General features: G+C 51.1%; 1 protein-coding gene across 2 annotated transcripts in view; it reads right to left on the bottom strand.

Annotated features, from left to right (window-relative positions):
- The window catches only part of Srebf2 (sterol regulatory element binding transcription factor 2), a 60,122-nt gene that overhangs the window by 5,272 nt on the left and 34,643 nt on the right, over nucleotides 1–20,207 (bottom strand). For both annotated transcript variants that reach the window (XM_021182744.2, XM_021182743.2), the window contains exons 10-17: nucleotides 18,298–18,574; nucleotides 15,212–15,381; nucleotides 8,046–8,214; nucleotides 6,256–6,373; nucleotides 5,388–5,497; nucleotides 3,914–4,046; nucleotides 2,405–2,573; nucleotides 402–587 (exon numbers count right to left, since the gene is read on the bottom strand). In XM_021182744.2, coding sequence (XP_021038403.1) covers nucleotides 402–587; nucleotides 2,405–2,573; nucleotides 3,914–4,046; nucleotides 5,388–5,497; nucleotides 6,256–6,373; nucleotides 8,046–8,214; nucleotides 15,212–15,381; nucleotides 18,298–18,574 — 1,332 coding nt within the window. The remainder of the gene's footprint in view (nucleotides 1–401; nucleotides 588–2,404; nucleotides 2,574–3,913; nucleotides 4,047–5,387; nucleotides 5,498–6,255; nucleotides 6,374–8,045; nucleotides 8,215–15,211; nucleotides 15,382–18,297; nucleotides 18,575–20,207) is intronic.

Here is a 20,207-nt window from a genome sequence, read left to right as displayed (position 1 = left end):
AAAAAAAAAAAAAAAGAAGCACAGATGTGCATCTTTCCTCAGAGCTTAACTCAGATGCTGCAGCCAGAGGTAGGGGTGCTGTGGAGAGAAGGCGGCACGGCTGAAAAGTTCCCAAGTGGCTTACTACAGTGAAGGTCCGTTTCCATGTGGCTCTCGGCAAGGCTGCCACCTGACATTGGTTACAGCTATTGAGCGCCTGCCCTGTGGCCAGGACTGGGGAGGGAGGGAGCTGCTTAGCTCCTCCTCTGTCCTCTCACCACTCCTACAGGTCCGGTTAGTGACACATGACCCTGGGCCGGGTGCACAGCAGTGTGCAAAGGAACCCATGGCCCCCATCTTAGCGCTGGACCAGAGACCTACCCCCGCTAGACTGCACATCCCACCAGACTGCTGGGCCTCACCTTGCGGTAGGCTGGGCGGAAGCTATGGGCCAGCCTTCGAAGGCTGCCCAGGTCCCGCTGGAAGCCGGCCAGCTCAGTGCCGGATGCATGGTAGGTCTCACCCAGGAGCTGGCTGGCACTGGCCTGCTTTTGCCAGAGTGCTGTCCTCAGCGACAGTAGCAGGTCACAGGTGAACAGCTGGACCACCTAGGGGTAAACCGCAGGGAGAGACTTGTGACTGGCCCACAGCTAATTCAGGGGCCCCAGCCCCTTGCCAGACCCTCAGCCCAACAGGTAGCAGCCCCTGGGCAGGAATTGAGAAGAGTATCTGTGGGGAGCATTAACCCTGTACTGGCCACCCCCAAGCTGGGTGTGGTCTGGTCTCATCATTCTGCAGGTAAGAAAACCAAAGCTCTAAAAGGGACACAGCGCGGTGGCCGGGAGGGGCAGGAGAAGAGCCTCTCTGAGGCAGCAGCGTGGGAAGAGGTGCACATTTTCCATCTCCCATGATGGGCCTGGAGGATAAGTCACCCAGAGGTCCCCAGGCTTTTCTCCTCTAGAGGAACCAAGGGGCTGACTAAGGCAGCAGCGGAGCCTGGGGCAGAGGGCAGTGGGAGGAGGGAAGAGAAGGAGGCGGGCCACCAGGAAGGCAGAGGCACACGGTGTTCTCACGTTTGTCTTGGCAGCTACAGAACCCTGGCATGTGACTTAACCTAAGCCTTACTTTCCTCATCTGTGAAATGGGAACGGCAGCTTAGCTATTATGAGCCTTTTTTTTTTACAAGGCAGCCCTCTGTGCATGCACCGCAGGAACTGCATGTTCTGTGTAACCCCTGATGAGTCCAGGCTACCTCCTTGATGCCCAATAAGCCATCAGTAGCATGTGCGGCCCTAAGGGGAGAGGGGCTCTACACGCACCATTCAGATTCCCTGAAGGCCACTTCTCATGTCGCCTAGGTGGTACCTGCAGTCTGGTGTACCGTGCTGCCCAGACCTCTCTGCCCCATGCCTGCACAAGGTGCCAACTCTTGGCCATACTATCCTGTGGTTGATGACAGCCTCAGGGGACACAGATGAGAAACTCTCCCTCCAGGCAAAGCTGGCATTTCTAAGTTGTGGGTGTAGGAGCAGCATCTTCATGTGTGGGACAGGAGCCTGGACTGGGTCTTGCACTCTGACCTCGCTCTCCCAGGCCCATTCTCCCGCCCTGAACCACAGCTCCAAGGGTGTCCCTTAAAAACCTTTCTAGTTCCTCAAATATGACTGACAATGGTTTCCTTAGGAGGAAACACACCAAGGAAGCTCAACAATGGCTTGCCACCAAGCCTGTGATCAACACAACGGCTCTCCCTGTAGGGTTAACAAGCTGTCCTGACTTACAGAAAGCACCCAAGTGGTGGTCTGCTGACAACTGCTACCATGACATTCCAGACCAGCCACTTGAGACAAAACCCCAGGAAGCAGCTAGTTCTAACCTTCCAAAAAGTTCCCTGTTCCTCCTGTCTGATGTTTCCTAGAGGACCAGGGGTAGCACTGTCCTTATTCCCCGGGATGGTTAGGTAGGTCCTCAGCAGTGCCCTTAGATCCTCTTTGGCCACGGCACTGTGGGCAGTCAGGGCAGGCCTCTGTGATGCACTGTGGAAACATTGCACAGGTACTGCCAGAACATGCAATGCAACTACAATGCACCACAGCTGCCCGCCAGGAGGTGTGCAGCCGGCCAGAGGCACCAGCGCTGTCAGTGGGCCCAGGCCCAAGGGAGCTACCTGGAGCAAACACAGAGCCCTGCCCCGTTCACTTGGGACTTAGAGGAAGCTGCCGGCTAGCAGGACCTGAGAGTAAGGGAGCTCGGGAGAAGAAAAGGTGCAAACACATTTGCCCCGGGAAACAAAAGGCACATCTGCCCGAGTAGGCTTCATCTGTCCATCTGGCTTCTGTGTCTCAGAGAGCCCAAGAGGCTAGGTAAGCTTGGAGCGGAAGTGTTCATCCAGACCACACCGAACCCTCCAGGGGCTCCCACTCACATGGTTAAGTGAAGGATCAGAAGTAGTGCCGCTGACGTTGAGACTGCTCCACAGGTGACCACTGGCCCTCTCACAGTGACAGAAGGAGTTCTGCTGCCCATCAGCTTTCCCAGAGAGGGAGGCATGCATGGCTCTACAGGTATAGAAGACGGCCTTCACCAAGGGACTCCTAGAGCAGTGAGTGGGAGAAGAGAAGCAAGTGAGCACAGGTCAGCTGTGCCAGCACTATCACATCCTCCATTGCTGTGGCATCTGCTGGCACTGTGATACTGCCACTGTGGTCTCCTGGAGCCAGCCCCAGACAGGAAACACTGGCTTTGAGCCGAGTCAAGCCTTTTTCTGTTTAGTCCTTAACTGGTCCTGGAGGTGACTGGAGACTCAGATTCAGTGTTACAAGTCTCTGGTCTGGGGACAGGATGTTGGGTTGTGAAGGGCAGAGGAGCAAGAAGAACCCAGGCAGGTATGCCCGCCAGGCAGCTTTGCAGTCCACTGGCTCAGTGGCACAGTAACTTGAGGTAAGCTACTTGTTGAGCCTCGGCATCTTCAGCTGAGTCAGAGGCAGTCACACTCAGGTAAGGAGTGCTACTGTAGGGCTGGTAAGGGGCTGGGTATTTACCCGATAGGGGCTTGAAATCTGGCCTGGCCCAATGAAACAGACAGCTCAAGCTGCCCCCTCCCACTCCTGCCCTGCGTAGAATTGTTCTTGGCAAGAGTGTGCCTTGGCTTTCAGGACAGGACCCCAGGGGATTTTCAGCCTCACTGCATGGTGCATGTTGTAATGTTACCAAGAGTACCCAGATCTAACCAACGCCATGCAGGGTACCAGCACGCAGGCTTGCTCATCTTTAAATATTGCACACCTCCAAGGTTCAGACACGTGTTGAAAAGAATGTCAAAGTCTTTCTTTATGCATCTTGCCCAGGTGACAGAGAGATGGCTCAGCACGTAAAGGGGTTTGCCATCAAGTTGATGGACTTCTGGTCCCTAGAACCTACAAGGTGGAAGGGAAGAGCCCATTCCTGTAGGCTGTCCTTTGACTTCTCCATGCGTACCGTGACTCACACTTTCACACACACACACACACACACACACACACACACACCACACACACACACACACAGAGCCAACAGGGCTGATGGGGAGTAGCGAATAGCAGTAAGGAAACGGGAACTGGAGCTCACATAAGCTCCAGGACTGCCTTGCAGTGGCCGCACTACATCACATTGCTGATTCTGGCTCTGCCAGGGCTATGCCGTTTCCATTTCCTCTATACAGTGTGGCGTCACGGAGGCAGAGGGAAGGGGCATCCTAAGCAACCGTGCTAAGCGAGGGCGCCTGGAGAGCTCTGTGCAGAACATACACCCAGGGTTCCTCTGCCCCTCCCCCAGCTCCCATCTGTCACACAGTTCTGACCCCAGATCAACATGGCTATCTGGACCTGCTCCCTTCTGCTACCTCGCTAAGATCCCCTTGGCGAGAAGTACATAAACGACCAAGGAGCTTACGCACTCGGTCACTTCCAGGGCCTTGGGGACCCGCTCTACTTCAGTAAAGCGAGAGCGCACAGCTGCATCGTCTCCCTGGAGCCAGCTGATGGCCATGGTGACTGCGGACGTCCACCACCGACAGATGACATCGGGGCCTGCATGGGAACAGCAGCAGGAAGCACCCATTAGCACCCACAGGAACCAAGTCTAAGGGGCACTCAGTGGCATGTGGCGTCTCTAGGCTGCGGTGCTGGACAAGGAATCTTCAGGTCACTCTCCCTCAGGACCTGGTAGTTTGTAGCAAGAACTTGAACACACTCATCCTCATAACCCAGTAACCCCATATTCCTCCTATCACTAGGAAACTGGTTGGAATAGAAGTTTAACAAAAAAGTTCACTTTAATGTTAGATTTTTTTTTTTTTTTTGAGACAGGGGACAGGGTTGCTCTGTGTGTAGCCTTGGCTGTCCTGGAACTCACTCTGTAGACCAGGCTGGTTTGGAATGCAGAGATCTGCCTGCCTCTGCCTCCTGAGTGCTGGAACTAAAGGTGTGTGCCACCACTGCCTGGCAAAGCACGTTTATGGTTTTTTGTTTTTTTTTTTTTTAAGATTTATTTATTTATTTATTATATGTAAGTACACTGTAGCTGTCTTCAGATGCACCAGAAGAGGGCGTCAGATCTCAGTACGGATGGTTGTGAGCCACCATGTGGTTGCTGGGATTTGAACTCTGGACCTTCGGAAGAGCAGTCGGGTGCTCTTACCCGCTGAGCCATCTCACCAGCCCACGTTTATGTTTTTATTGCTGCAGTTTCCCTTCTGAGTCTCAGGTTTCTCAAGTGTAAAACTATGTTACAAGGGATCCTGTGAGACCAGTGAGGGACAGCCCGGTGACAGAAAAGGAGTAAGAACACGTATTCTTCTAACCCCCAAGTCAATATGAACCACGCTACCATAGCTGCTTTCATGGGATCCTTCTCTCCCTAGGATGAGAGCATCCTTCCAAGGTAGCCTGGCATCCCATACCCCCAGGTACTTCAGAGGCTGGGAGGTGGCAGCCGACGGGCTGTCATTCTGAGGGCAGTTTAGAGGGAGAAGCAAATAAACCATAGCTCTGTAGTCAGCAGGGGAGACTGCAGCCGAGGCAGTGGGGAGCTGGGTGGTAAGACGGGGACCTTCCCAGCAGGAGTGTTAGAAACCAGCTCCAGGGCCTTCTGCAGCTAAGGTGAACACCAGCTAGCCTCAGGGACTCAGGCCCTTTGTGGCTTGTATGTGCATATAGAAAGGGTCCCGTCCTAAGCTACCCAGCCAGGGCCTCAGTGTGGTAATGACCCACTTGCTGTTCCATTATACAAGGACCAATATTCTCTGCTCAGAGAATGTTGCTCATGAGGGACAAATATGGGCTGGGGCATCCTGAGGACACAGATGTAAACCGGGGACGAGGGAAGACGCTTTGAGATGGACTCCTGATTCTGGAGGGATTGATACTCACCAAGGGCCGACCTGAGCACGGAACTGCTGGAGAATGGTGAGGCCACAAATCCCACAGAGTCCACAAAGGAATGAAGTAATTTCAAATACTCTAGAGCACTGGAAAATTCACTAAGAAGAAAAAAAAAAAAAAGGTGCCATGTTTAGAAAGACTACACCTACGTATGGTATGGCCTGACATACCCACATGTGCGCTTACACCTCTAAGCTTGGCTGCTTAGAGATCCAATTCTAAGACTGAACGGCCCTCTCTGCCTCCCTTTTCCCACCATCCCCGGGCAGATCAAGTTCTGCCCATGAGCATGGTATACGCGCTTCACAGCCAGCCTTCTGCAGATGTTCTTCCCTGTGCCAGCAGAGACCCCAGGCTCGGCCTTCCTCCCTCTGTGGACAACCTTGACTCTTCCTCCAAACTAGACCCCAAAGCCACATTCTTCCAGAGATCCCCACTGCTTAGGAAGGGCTGCCCCTCCCTCGCTCCTCAGTGCACTCTAGTCGGGACCTGGGATGGTGGGACTTTGATATCTTTTGGTTTATCGGGCATTAATCTGCGACAGAGAAGCCATGTTCACTGCAAGCTGAGTTTCAAACTCTCTGGGCCAGCTGTGCCTGCCTGGTGAGCTCTCCGTCTCTCACTCCATCTCTCTCAACAGCTCACTGCTCTCTGTCCCCCAAAGCAAAGCAAACTCATCCATTTCTAACTTGCTCTGACAACTAGCCCCAGTCGGTGGAGGGCTAGAAACAGTGAAAAAAGGGGCACTGTGAGGTCTGAGCCAGACCACTGAGCAGAAAAGCTGGCCACGGGTCTGGTGAGGAATGTTGCCTGAGGGCACTGGCCCCAGGGCAGATTCAAGGCCTGGGGACCTTACCAGCTCTCTTCTTCCTGGTCGCCTGCCTTCTTCTTGGCCTGAGGTTTCACCAAGGACTCCACCGCTCTTTCTAGCAGGTTTTTGCAGAAAGCCTGGTGCACCTGGGCAATGGGGTCAGCTGAAGAGAAAGAATCGTATGGGTCTTACTCATGAGCCCTTCTGGGGCTGAGGGGACATCTCAGTGACAGCAGGCATGTTTATCACCTGTGACAATTTAGATTCCAGTCTTGTTCAGTAAGAAAAAAAAAAAAAGACTTTTTACAGTGTAAAAAGGTAGGGAAAGAGACTTAAAGAGACGGCTGTGCCCATAACAGGGACCAAATCTTTCCTAACCAAACCCAGGACTACCCTTTAGGGGCTGGTGAGATATCTCAGTGAGTAAATGTGCCTGCCACCAAGCTTGATGACAGAGTTCAACCCGGCAGCTAGCACAGTAGGGGAGAACCGGCTCCTACAAACGGCCCTGACCCGAGTACCGTGGCACCTGCCCCTACCAGACACAAACAAAATGAACAAATTTAAAAAAAAAAAAAAAAAAGGAAGGAAAAATAAGAATTAGCCCATGAGAGTGCCAAGGCAGCCCAGGCCTTTGTGTGGTTCTAAACTACACGTGTAGGGCATGTGTGTCCATGCAGGCGCACACCACACTGGCGCAGGATTCAGAAGTTCCAAGTCAGAGGTGTAAAGGAATGGCTGTACAGCCTTAGCAAGAAAAAGAGAATGTAACACTGAGAGACTTTCTGTCTTCGTGAGAACTGGTGGCCAAGAAGGACAAGAGGAGAGTGGGCTACAGGGCTCCTGACTGTGGAGAAGCCCAAGTCTCTGGGATCAGCCATGCTCGGCCTAAGATGGCTAGACAGGGGTGCTCCAAAGCACATAATGGCTGACGAGTCCCTTTTCTGGTAGGCCCTGATTATAGAGTCACTCATCCATTCCATGCTCAGCCCCAATTTGGCCAAGAGGAGGAGAGATGTTTCTGGACACTTTCTCTGTGAGAAGGCTTGGCCCCGGGAAGTGCAGGAGGACCAGCAGGTCTGTGGAAGGTCTGCCCTGTGGACAAAATTGTCAGAGGGGCTGGGATTCCTTTGCCTTTCTTTCTCTTTAACTCTTCAGTCTTTGGTGCCACACATAATCCTGATACTGCACAAAAACCAGACCACAAGCTTCCCGCTCCCCATGGCTGACATCCACTCTGTCCTGACAGAACCTGACTCTCTACTCGGCAGAGAGACCATGGCAGACAAACACCCCAGTGTTCCTTCCCTGTGTGAGTCTACCCTGCCAACCTCTGCACGCTAGGCCCGGGCAAGTCCACTCCAATCACCATCAAATGCCACAGACAGAAAGCCTGCATCTCCTTCCAGTGCCTGGAGCCCTGTCCCTGTCACCATTCTGAGCACTGGTGACTGCCTGCCGCTGCCTATTGTTCCCTAACTGCTCTGTGTACAGCTCTCTGCCCTCCCAGTGGGGCCAGAAGGCCCTGAGGCCAGGGAACAGCACACCCCATACCTTTGACATCTCCAAAGTGTCTAGAACAAGGGCTAAGAATGTAGCTGGTGCTTATCACAACTTATCATGTGTGTCCCTGTCATGTAGTGACCATAGGTGACACAGCAGAGCTGCAAGCCGAGCTAAGTCACAGATAGGCTCTGACCTCAAGGAAGTTACTTATCCTCTATGAGACTCAAAAAAGAGGAAAAGGAAAAAAAAATAAGGTGGAGACATCTGAGTGTCTAGTCTCCTGTGACGCGCCTGTCACCAGCTCTGTGCAGTGGAGAAAGCACCCTCACCTGGGTTCCTCTGGGCGCAGTACAGGCTCTCCTTGGCTGCTGACTTGATCGACCAGCTTCGCTCCATGAAAAACTTCTGGCCCAAGGGATGGCATAGCCAGCGCAGGGAGTCAGGGACAGTGCTATGCTCTGGGCCACACAGACTCTGGGCACGATTTAAGAAGTAGCTCTATGAAAGAAAAGGAGCAGGTGTGACATCAAGGTAGCAAAACGCTGGGGAAGGGGATCAATGGAAGACAGGCCCTGAGTGGGTCCCAAAGGGATCCCACCACAGAAACAAGAGAAAGTCGCTATGTTCTATGAAACCTCTCAGGCTTGAGAGTTAAGTCCCGCCACGGAGCGGGGCACATGCAGCGGGCTTCTTGCTATACCCCGTCCTGCCAAGACTATCTAAGCCTCTGGTACATGCTTCTCTTTCAACTCTGGCTTCCAGTTATTTATTTAGGAAGGGGCCTCAGAAGTCCCCAACTTTATCTGTGACACTGTGAGTGCCTAGCCAAGTAGCCCCCTCAATCCTAGGACTTCTTGGGTCATTAAAACTGCCTATCTTTTAGAGTATTATTTAGGCAAATTGTTTTTTTGATTACTTTTTTCAGCTGTCTTACAAAAAGTTTACAGAGAAACGCACACCCAGAGCCAGCGTTCAGCACCACACTAGGCGGTACCACATTAGGCGGTATCTAAGAGGCTTGCTGGAGACCATGGCATGTTTGTGTGTATGTGAGACCCTGACAGAAAACTTCAACAGAAAGTCTCAGGCCTTCCTTGCATGAGCCCCAACCTGGAAGAACGATCACAAAGGGACTTCTTTTCCACTACACAAACTTAAATGGTAATTAATATAAGCACTTTTTCCGTATATGTGCACCGCATGTGTACCCTTAAGCCCAGAAGAGGTTGATGTATTTTGTGAAACCAAGGATGGGCTTTGTAGAGCACGGTATGGGGTGGTGGCGGCCCATGCTGAGGCATCTCCCGTGAGGTCTAGTATAAAACAGAGTTTGTTTGGGGACAGGGAATGGGGATGAGAAGAAAGTAGAGGCAAAGAAAGAGAGGGGACACAGAAAGACAGAGAAAGAGAAAGAAGGAAGGGGAGAGAGGGAGAAAGGGGTCAGAGAGGCCAGTCAGTCCTGTTCATAGCAAGCCAGGCCTACCTGCGGGACGGAGCCTGGGAGGAAGGCTAGCAGAGTGTCAGAACTGAACCTGGAGTCACAGGTGGTGTGAGCCACTGGGTTTGGGAGCTGGGGACCAGATTCGGTCCTCTGAGAACAGCAGCTACTCCTAACAGCAGCTCGCTCTCCAGCCTCTTTTTAAATTCACGTAAAAAGGATTAGGTTTCATCGTGGCATTTCCAAACAAAATCTGTTTTTGTTGATTCTCCTCCATTTCTCCTCCCTCCCCCACCCTATACCTGTTCACTCCTAGTGTCCCCCCTCCCCCCACGATTTCTCTCTGTACCCTTGGATGGCCTAGAACTTGCTCTATAGGCCTCCAGAGTGCTGAGATTAAGGGCGGGTCCCCCCTTTGTTTTCAAGTCATGCTCTAGTGTGCACTAATCCTGTCCTTCCACCTCCACAACCTGCCCTCTGCCCCCTCCCACAAACAACCAGGATGTGAACAAAAGTAGGATTCACCTTTCTGAGGCTGATTGACTTTAATTTCCAGATCCATCCACTATTTTTTCAAATTTCATAATTTTGTTTTCCTAAAACACACACACACCTCTTCATCCCTTCATTACTCTACCAACGTCTGTTGTGAGACCTCTCTAGTTCTCTAAAAAGGGACACTGGGTCAAGCACAGGGGCACATACCTCTTTAATCCCAGCACTCGGGAGGCAGGGCAGGTGGATCCCTACGAGATCAGCCTGGTCTACAGAGCGGGTTCCAAGACAGAATCGGCTATGTAGTAAGACCTTGTCTCCAAACCAAACCAAACCAAACCAAACCAAGGGATGTTAAAAGTGTCTGGAAGTGAAACCACCAGTGCATAGCCAGGACAACACTGTTTCTGGGGCCCTACTGTAAGACAAACACAAGAACATCGCTGTCTGTTGGGTTATTAGAAATTCTTTTCTCCCCAACCCTGGCCCCTAATTCCGTCTTTTTTGAGTGATAATATCCCCACTCTATAGCTCACGATTTCTGATCTATAAACCTACTCAACCGGAACGGGGAGCCGAGCAGAGGTGGACGGGAAGGAAGACACATAGCCGGAGCTCCAGGAGTCCGCCACAGGGGCTGCTGGTCTGGGAACTTCCAGTGTAGGCACTGCCTCTAATGAGGGCATCTATCTCGGGGTCTGGGAGGTTGATGGTTTTGACCTTTAATAGACTTTAAGCAGCAATCAGCTAATGTAACAGTTTCAGAAAACTTGAATGCCAGAGTCAGAAATAGCACAGCCACTCGAGGATGCGCTGGGGAGGCTCTGAAGGGAACCACGGGGACAGCCGCCTGATGGGAGAAAGCTGACTGGCCTATAGACACACTCACTGGCAGTGTCACGGCAGCCTATAGGACCAGGAGAGCATTTCACTTAGATTCACAGAAACAGTGACAGTCTCCTATTTACCACCCAGCCTTGAGAACAGGATACTGTGACACCCAATACCGAAGAACCTATGACCTGCTATGACCTTCAAAGTGCTCACCGAGCTCCTCAGTGGTGGGACAACACAGGCTGTGTGTGTGTGTATACACATGTGTAATTCCAGGGCTTCGTGTATCCCAGAATCTTCTAATAATTGAGTCCAACCCTCTCCAGGTCATAGGCCTGGTTAGCAAGGTAATATGGTGATTGTTCCAAGGAAAAATAAGGAGTGCTGGCCTCTCTAGGGATCCAAGGGTGATACAGAGAGGTACAAAGGAAGCCTTTCAGGTCCTATGGCAAGAACCCACTGAAGCCATTTAGGAAATTATTAAGTTAAAATATATTTTTAACCTGAGCTCTTTTATTTCAAACATTGAAATCATGGTCTAGACATTAAGATCAACAACAACAGCAACAACAAAAAATCCCTTGGAGACAGCGTCTCATTTTGTAGCTCTAGCTGTCCTTGAACTCACAGAGATCCAACTGCTCCTGCCTCCTGAATTCTGGGATTAAAAGCATGGCCTCTGTACTGGTTAGTTTTGTGTCAACTTGTCACAGCTGGAGTTATCACAGAGAAAGGACCTTCAGTTGAGGAAATGCCTCCATGAGATTCAACTGTAAGGCATTTTCTCAATTAGTGATCAAGGGGGAAAGGCCCCTTGTGGGTGGTGCTATCCCTGGGCTGGTAGTCTTGGGTTTTATAAGAGAGCAAGCTGAGCAAACCAGGGGAAGCAAGCCAGTAAAGAACATCCCTCCACGGCCTCTGCATCAGCTCCTGCTTCCTGACCTGTTTGAGTTCCAGTCCTGACTTCCTATGGTGATGAACAGCAGCATAGAAGTGTAAGCCGAATAAACCCTTTCCTCCCCAACTTGCTTCTTGGTCATGATGTTTGTGCAGGAATAGAAACCCTGACTAAAACAGCCTCCATGCCTGGTCTGACATTAAATTAAAACATTCTGTGTGTTTGTGCACCATGAATGCAGTACCCACAGAGGCCAGAAGAGGGTGTCAAGAGTCCCTGGAGTCTAAACTTTAAGAAGCATTAGCTGACATTAAGTCTCCCCTTAATGGTTCGAACTAATAAGAAACATAAATCCAGGACAGGCGGCACAACTATAAAGGCTTCTGTACAGGAAACCGAGAATAATTTTTATTGCTCTTTTAATTTTCTTGGCTTTATACTCCAATTATAATATTCCCAATTTAAAGAAAAAAAAAATACTTTCCCTCTAAATTTTGGAGACACCAGACCTCTACTGAGCTGCAGGAGCCTCTCCCGTAGCTCATCTGCTAACTGCCTGGCATGAGAGGCGAGGCAGCCGCCCGGGACTGCTTAGCTCTCGAGAGCTGCCCAGTGTGCCTGGACTGGCTCTAGCCCTCCGTTACAGCTGGCGACTGTGTGCCATGAACCCTAAGTGGCACAGGGAACGCTCACGGGAGCCAAGTGGTACCTGCAATTCCTGCTCTAAGCATGGATACTGGACATCATGTGGACAGTTGAAGCACAACAGACCGAGGTGCTTCGAGATGCAAAAGCCAGACTACATTACCTTCCTTTAAATAACATCGTATTTTGTGTAAAGCTAAGTTTTAGGAAGCTATTTTTTTTTGTGTGTGACTGTTTTGTCTTGTTCTAAAAAGCAATTAGCATGTGTGGAAACCAGCGTGGAAGAGGGAATGGGGTGCTGTGTCCAGTTTGAGTCTAAGCCATGGTGGTACATGTCTATGACAGCTACACTTAAGAGGCGGAGGCAAGGCGAGTGTGGTGGCCCACCCCTTTAATCCCAGCACTTGGGAAGCAGAGGCAGGTGGGTGGATCTCTGTGAGTTTGAGGTGAGCCTGATCTAGGTAGTGAATTCAAGGACCATCAAGGCTAGCTAGAGAGATGCTGTGTGAAAACCAGACCAAACCAGATCAAACCAAAAAGCTAAGGCCAGGGGCTGGAGATGACTCAGCAGTCAGAAGCACTGGGTGATGCTCTTTCAGAGGATGCAAAAGGAGGCTCACAGGCTTGTACGTGGTGCAGACGTCTATGCCGACAGAACACCCAGACACACAAAATGAGTAAATCTTAAAAAATCTGCCTCAAAGGTCTAAAAAACTAAAAGCATTGTTTCCTCTTTCAAACTGCATGTCTGATTGCTCCACAAGCTACTAAACTAATTAAGACATAAATACTTCTTAGGCTACTGGAACCACTAACAACTAACAAACAGAACCAAAACTCCAGTTCTTTGCCTCTTGTTTCCTTTCCTTTCCCCCCCCCCCCCCCCAAGGTTTCTCTGTGTAGTACTGGCTATCCTGAAGTTCGCTCTATAAATCAGGCTGGCCTTGAATTCAGAGACCCNCCTGCCTCCCTGGCCTGTCTGCAACTCTTTTTTTTTTTTTTCCTTTCAATTTTTCAATTTTTTATTTAAATATATGAGTGCTCTGCTGCATACACATCCACAGGCCAGAAGAGGGCACCAGACCCCCTTATAGATGGTTGTGAGCCACCATGTGGTTGCTGGGAATTGAACTCAGGATCTCTGGGAGAGCAGACAGGGTTTGTAACTGCTGAGCCATCTCTCCAGCCCCCTGTCTGCAACTCTTAACCCAGCTGCTCCGAAAGGGAGTGGACTGAAAGGGGCAGGCACAACAGATGCCCGCCACTGTTTGCCACCTTACTGGTAGTGCACACTGGGCAACACTGCTAAAGTTTAAGGTGTTTATCCCTTTGCCCCAGGAGAACCATCACTAGAGGCTTAGAATGAGGGTGTATTCATAGCAGTGGGTGACAATATAAAAACATTTCCTTTCTGCAGTGGTTTGTAGCAAATACAGGAAGCGCTTCTAACACCCCCACGTGAGTGCCAGCCACCTCTGCAGAACAAGATGCCCGAGATCTCTTGCTAAGTTAAAGAACTGAAGGGAAAGCAAGGTTTAAGGTCTAAGCAGCCACTTGGAGTGGATGATGCATCTGTCCTATGTGCTGGAGGACTGCCAGGGAACTACATATGAAACTGCTGAGTATAGATTAGGCACACAAAGCCTTCGGGGGAGCTGCAGGCAAGGGTGATTTTCTTTCTTTCCTGCTTTGTGATAAGGTCTTGCCATGTTGCCCAGATTAGCTTTGGACTTACTTCTAGGCACAAGGGATCTTCTTGCTGCAACCTCCCAAGTTCAACAAGGTGTGCCCCAGTCACCAGCTTTTAGAGCCACCTCAGTGGAGCCATCTCCCTGAACCTCAGCCCGTGTGCTCAAGTCAGGCTGAGAGCTCTTCTGTAAGGCAACTGCATCTCAGCAATGATGGCGCCTAATGAAGCTAAGTGGGGCTTTGGGGTGACATGATGGTCCTGTCTTTGAGCTTACCCACATGTCTTTCTGCAAGCCTGAACCTGCCTGGGTGTCCTGCCAGTTAACACATTTTTCTCTACTATCCGCTCCGGAGTGCCTGTTCCAGAACAAGAGTAAAGTAAAATATGCTGGATAAGTCAACCAACGGATGTCTCATTTATTTATAAAAGCGGAGGGGAGAGTTAGTTTCCTTACGCCCTGTCATGTAGACTACCATGATTCACTTGTGGCAATAGATCAGCGTTACCACACATGTTCTCCGTCTGTTCTCAGCGTATCACCTCCATTACCAAGTGGCGACAAGCAGAGATAAAATATCCCCGTGTGTTCAGTTATCTATGCAAAGTGGGGCACTGAGGGAAATGTGGCTCTCTCTGCTGGAGTAAGAGAAAGCCCAAGGTCAGCAGATGTTGTGAACCAGCGATAGTGAGGATTGGGAATTAGCCAGCTGTGAACAACCAGCGCAGGCCCCGTCCCCTGCCAGGCAACCAGGGAAGCACTCCCTAACTCCACTTCCCACCTCGAAGCTGCCCTGCGAGTTCTGCTGTTTGTTATTTGTGGATCTATAGTCCCGAGATCAATCAATACAAGGTATTCCCTCAAAACAGTCTGTAGATAACTAGACAGGAGATGTAATAGACTCTGAAAATGAGTTACATATGAATCCCATGGGGGGAGGGGGGAGGGGAGGCAGACAGACAGACATGCTGTGTATTTCTATGAACTGGGGCTTTTACTTCAGTGTACCAGAATGTCCCCGTAAGGCTCTCTGCCTGAAAAGCCCAGCAAGGGGGACATCTTGCTGCATTTTCTTCATTGCTTTAAGCCCTTGTGGAAGAAAAAGTGACCCCCCCCCCAATCCTTCAAGTGGCAGGGTGCATTCTGCTTTTAGGCCCAGGATGGGGAAGCATCAGGGAAACATGGCTTGACTGCAAAATGTCACCATAGGCTCGTGTGTCTGAATAGCTGGTTGTCCCCAATTTGGAGAGCTGTGGAACTTTTTGGCCATGGTATAGTTGGGAATTATATAGGGATACAGAGGTCACTATGAGGGGTGTAGGCTGGCCCCTACTCCTGGTTTATCTGATTCCTAAATGCTACTGCAGTGTAATTAGGCATGGCCTGTCGCTGCTGCCACACCCTCTCTGCCTTGATGGACCATACCCTTTCCAAAAGCTATTTTACCACAGGGATGGGGAAAGTAAACCAATAACACAGGAACTGAACAGTACTCACAGCCAAGAAGCCCAGCTTGCCTCCACAGCGGGTCTTGAGCCCCATGGCCGCTGTCAGGTGGATCTCAATCAGTGTGCTTGGTGGGATTTTCTCCTCCGCACACTCGGCCAGGTTCACAGCACACAGAGCCATGTGCACATCTGAACAGGCAGATCCCGCAGGAAGCTTCCCTAGGGCGGGCAGAAACACACTCATGTTGACAGTCTCCAAGCCGACAGTCTCATTGCCTCTCCAGTACAATCATTAACAGCGATTGTAAACAGACTCAGGGGTTTTAGCCCGGGGTCTGCACTTGGTGGCGCCCCCCACCTGGGCAGACTGTGGAGCCTTTTTATAAGGTGGGCCTAGGTGACAGATGGGAGCTATTGGGGCGGGCCTTTGAGGACTACTGCACACCTCCAGATCCAGGTTGACTCTGCATTCTCTCTGTGGCTGAAAGCTGCCTTCGGCTACCAAGGAATACGCTCTCCAAACCGAGAACCAAAGCAAACATCTCCTCTTATTTGTGTCAAAGAGGTGCCAGAGGAGACGAGAAGTGGCCTTCGTGCTCAGAAAGATGCGGACGGGATGCAGGCTCAGCAAGTTACTAGCTATGTGGCTGCCTGCCTCTCCTACCGACTGGAACTTGGCTTGTGGTTCCGTGACTGTTAGGATTAGCTGCTAGGAGTGCTGGTCACTGGACAGAAGGCAGGCGTGTGGTGCAATCATTCCCAAAGCCCTGTCACCAGCACGGCCACATTCTGTTGGTAAAGGGCCAAATTTCCAAATGTTTGAAGGGAGACAATGAAAACAACACAAAACCCAAGTGGCTCTTGGTTCCCTTACCCTCCTCCTACACACTTCACAGAAGGGAGACCGTTTACACGGTGAGGTCAGGGGACAGACAAGGTGCCCTGGCACAGGCCCAAGGCCCCACTGTAGCTGTCCTGAGCTTCCACAGAGTTGCAGCCTTCTGACCTCAGGGCCTCCATAGCCTCCTGCCCTCACCAGCTGAGGGGGCCTCGTAACCAGCTGCGTCCTTATGATAAGCACGAGGCGCTCCTAGGGCCCGAGGTCACTCTGTATTAGTGTGGGCTATCTGATTTTCCCACAAAACTCTAAGCTTTCTCCTTCAGAGAGAGGACAGAGCACAGTACGAGAGTCACGCTGGGGTCAGCCCTGTCCCTTCAGAGGCCCCTAGGTCCCAGGGGGAGGGAATGGTCAGTGAGTGTAGACACGGCTGATGGAAACCATTCTAGCTCGAACTCTAAAACTGAGCAGCTTTGTCTCGCGGTCGGAGATCAGGCGTGGAGTCTGTTCTCAGGGCGCCATGAGGGGGCAAAATCCAAGAACAAAAGCAGTGCCTCAGGACAGAGCTGAGGAGTAGGACAGAGCTGAGGGTGGGGAATTCCTGGTAAAGCCGCAAGCTCACCTCAGGATGCTCCCCCTCTGGCTAAAGCTCAAAGCAGCAGGTAGCTCTGGACTTCACCTACTGCTCATGGATACAGCAGCAGCAATCGTCTCTTCAATTGTTTGTCCTTACCCTGTCTCTCTTACCCAAGGGCCAAACACCTCTGACCTTTGACAAACTCTCCTCTGACCTTTTGACTGCCATCCCTCTCGGGCAGGGTCTGTTTGTTTTTCTGAGATGGGCGCTCCTCATGTGCCATTGGTTGACCTGAAACTCACTCTGTAGACCAGGCTGGTCTCAAACTCAGAGTCGTACCTGCCTCTGCCTCCCCAGTGCTGGGATTAAAGGACGTGCCACAATGTTTAGCTACACAGTTCCCGTCTTGACTACACTGCCCCACCCGTCCTCTGCATGAGAGGTCCCTTTCATGGGCTCCCTTGAAGGCCCAGGGCCCATTAGTTGGGCTGCAGACCCCACAGGTCCAACGTCTACCAGGTATTTCTCCTCCATGTCTCACAGCAACTGTCCAGCACAGGGCCTCACAGCCTGGCTTGGCAAATGGCCTTCCCTCCCGTTTCTCTCAGTTCTGTCAGCAAACCAAACTCCTGAGCAGGAAACAAAGAGCCATCATAATCCACACTTTTAATAACACTTATTGATTTATTTTATGTGTCTGTGTGTGTCATGGACGTGTGTAAGTCCAAGCACGTTGTGGGGGACTTAGTTGGCTCCTGCCATGGAGTCACTAGGGTTGAATTCAGGTCATTATGCTCGGTGGCAAGGGCCTTACTGACTGAGCCACCTTGCTAGTCCTATCTCTTCTTCTTCCTTTTTTTTTTTTTTGAGACAAGGTCTCATGCAGCCCAGGCTCCTGAGCCTTCCTGGTGCTGGGATTGTAGTATGTGTATCCGGCCATGCTTAAGTATGGAGAGACAGTACTGTGAACAATGTTCATCGTAGAAAAGGGGTTTTTGCCAGGCGGTGGTGGCACATGCCTTTAATCCCAGCACTTTGGAAGCAGAGGCAGGCGGATTTCTGAGTTCGAGGCCAGCCTGGTCTACAAAGTGAGTGCCAGGACAGCCAGGGCTATACAGAGGAACCCTGTCTCGAAAAACCAAAACAAAAAAAGGGGGGGGGGGATTGTCCTGTTTTGTTTTGTTCTTTGTGACAGGGTTTCTCTGTGTAGTCCTGGGTATCCTGGAACTCACTCTGTAGACCAGCCTGGCCTTGAACTCAGAAATCTGCCCGCCTGTCTCTGAGAGCTGGGATTAAAGGCATGTGCATCTACACCCAAGTCCATCTTAGAAATAGTTAAGCTCAAGGCTGGAGAGATAGCCCAGTGGTTAAGAACACTGGCTGCTCTCCCAGAGGACACTGGTTCAATTCCCAGCACCCACATGGCTGCTCACAACCACATGCACCTCCAGTTCCAGGGGATCTGGCGCCCTCTGCTGGCCTCCACTAGGCATTGCCCCCACCCGTGGTGCACATCTATATACATAAAATCAATACATTTTAAAAAAAGGAAGGGAGGGAGGGAGGAAAGGAGGGTAAAATACAGCTATAAAGAGTGTAGGCTGGTGGCTGGTTTAAAGTCATGTAAAATGGCTTCAGTCAAGGTGGAGCTCTTGCAAAACCCAAGGAAGAGGCGCTCGGAACCAACCATGCAGCACGCCTGGCCACCCTCCCTTCTCACCTGTGATGTGCAGCTGGTGCAGCCTGTGGTAGGCCAGCGCCGCATCCCTTGCGCTGCTCTTAGCCTCATCCTCAAAGCCGGCTGCAGTGGCGGGGGTAGCCCGCCAGCGCTGGAAGACCTTTTTGAGTAACCAGCGTACCAGGCGCAGCTTCTGCAGGCTGTAGCGGATCACATTCCAGGAGAGGCTGCAGGCCAAGTCCAGGCGGGAGGTGGGCAGCGCCCGGCCCAGCACGGATAAGCAGGTTTGTAGGTTGGCAGCAGCAGCTGCGAAATCGCCCTATAAGGCAGCAAGTGGGAATAACAGTCACTGGCCTTACCTCTGCCTTTTGGGTTTAACACACGTCGTTTTTTTGAGACAGGGTTTTTCTGGGCAGATGAGGCTGGCTTTGAAGTCAGAGTGCTCCTGGATGCTGGGATTTGAGGTGAGCGCCCCCATCGCCCTGGTGTTGAGCAGCTTTTATAAATAAGTGCTGGTTTTTAGATAAAGAGTGTGCTTAGGTTCGGGAAGTTTGCTGTGCCCGACACCTCAGGGTTGCTTAGTCACAGCTCTGGGACTGTAGCCTATGATTCAGTGGTCCATGGAGGCCCAAGAACTGCAGCTTTAAGGCAAACTCACAGCTAAATTGCTCAACTCCCTCAATTTGGGATCTCTGCCAAGCTGAGGGTCTAATGGGGTGTACGGCACCCTGCTGACATGGGTAACTGAGAGAGGTTATCAATGGCAACCAAAGGATGGCAGGCATCCTTTCCTGGCTGTTCTCCAGGCTGTCTTTGCCTCCTCAATCAGTCCAACTCTTCTCCCAGCAAGAGTGCGGCTTCCCTTAGCACCGGCTCTCACCAGCCCTATGAGTGCTGCCTCTTGGCCACTGCTCACTACTCAAAGGCATCCGAGCGTTTCCAGGCAACAGCCTAGAAAGAGTCCTCTGTACCGTCCAGCTCCTTCCATCTTTGAGTTAACATCATTGCTAATTAATTTACATCTCAAAATATTTATTCAATTCTACCTTCTTGTCTCTCTCTTATTCCACCCATTCTAAGAGCCTCCTAGCTTGTTTCTGTATCTTTCACTGTCTCCTTTCGCTAACCTATTCTTCACAAGGCCACCAGAATGACAGTTTCAAACACCCTTAAATCTGTCTCTAGGACATTCCTATGAACTGCTGTCCTGCACTGCGCTTGTACTTTAGGACCCCAGGGCTATGGGTGGGCACTGACCGGGGGTGGGAGGACTCAGGTGTGGCAGCCTACAGAGGGAGAGTAAGTTCTGGGTTTGCTATGCTCAGGGATGTTCTGAGTCACGTGATACCACAGTGTACATGTAGCCTCTTCAATGTCATCAGGTGACACAGAACCCACCCCATAATCTCTCCTTACAGTGATTCCAAATAAAAACTTTCAACTAATTTTCTTGTTCTAAAATCTTCCCTGATTTACCAGAGAACTAGAAATAACCTAATGCAGAGGGCTGGAGAGATAGCTCAGAAGGTAAGAACACTCGATGCTCTTCTGGAGGGATCAAAGTTCGGTTCCCAGCATCCATGCCAAGAGGCTCATCACCAGCTGTAACTCCAGCTCCAGGGAATCTGACGCCCTCTTCTGGCCCCCAAGGGCACCTGCACTCATGTGCATATACCTTCACACAGACAGACAGACAGAAATAAAAAAATGAACCTAATTATAAGTTAAACTCTCTGCACGCAGCAACTAGCTACAGCGCCAGCCTTCACTGGCTTCTTCCTTCAACACAGACACATAGCCTCAAATGGTCTACTTGTCTGTAGTCTGTCTACCTGACTGTAGTCTGACTGTGAATGTCCCCACAGGCTCATGGATTCCAACATGTGGTCCCCAGCCATGGTACTGCCGCAGCTGGCTGTGGAACCTCGGGGCCTAAGGCCTGGCTGACATAA

The sequence above is a fragment of the Mus caroli genome, chromosome 15 (genome assembly GCF_900094665.2).
Source record: "Mus caroli chromosome 15, CAROLI_EIJ_v1.1, whole genome shotgun sequence".
NCBI classification, from domain to species: Eukaryota; Metazoa; Chordata; class Mammalia; order Rodentia; family Muridae; genus Mus; species Mus caroli.
This window is presented reverse-complemented; position numbering and strand designations above follow the sequence as displayed.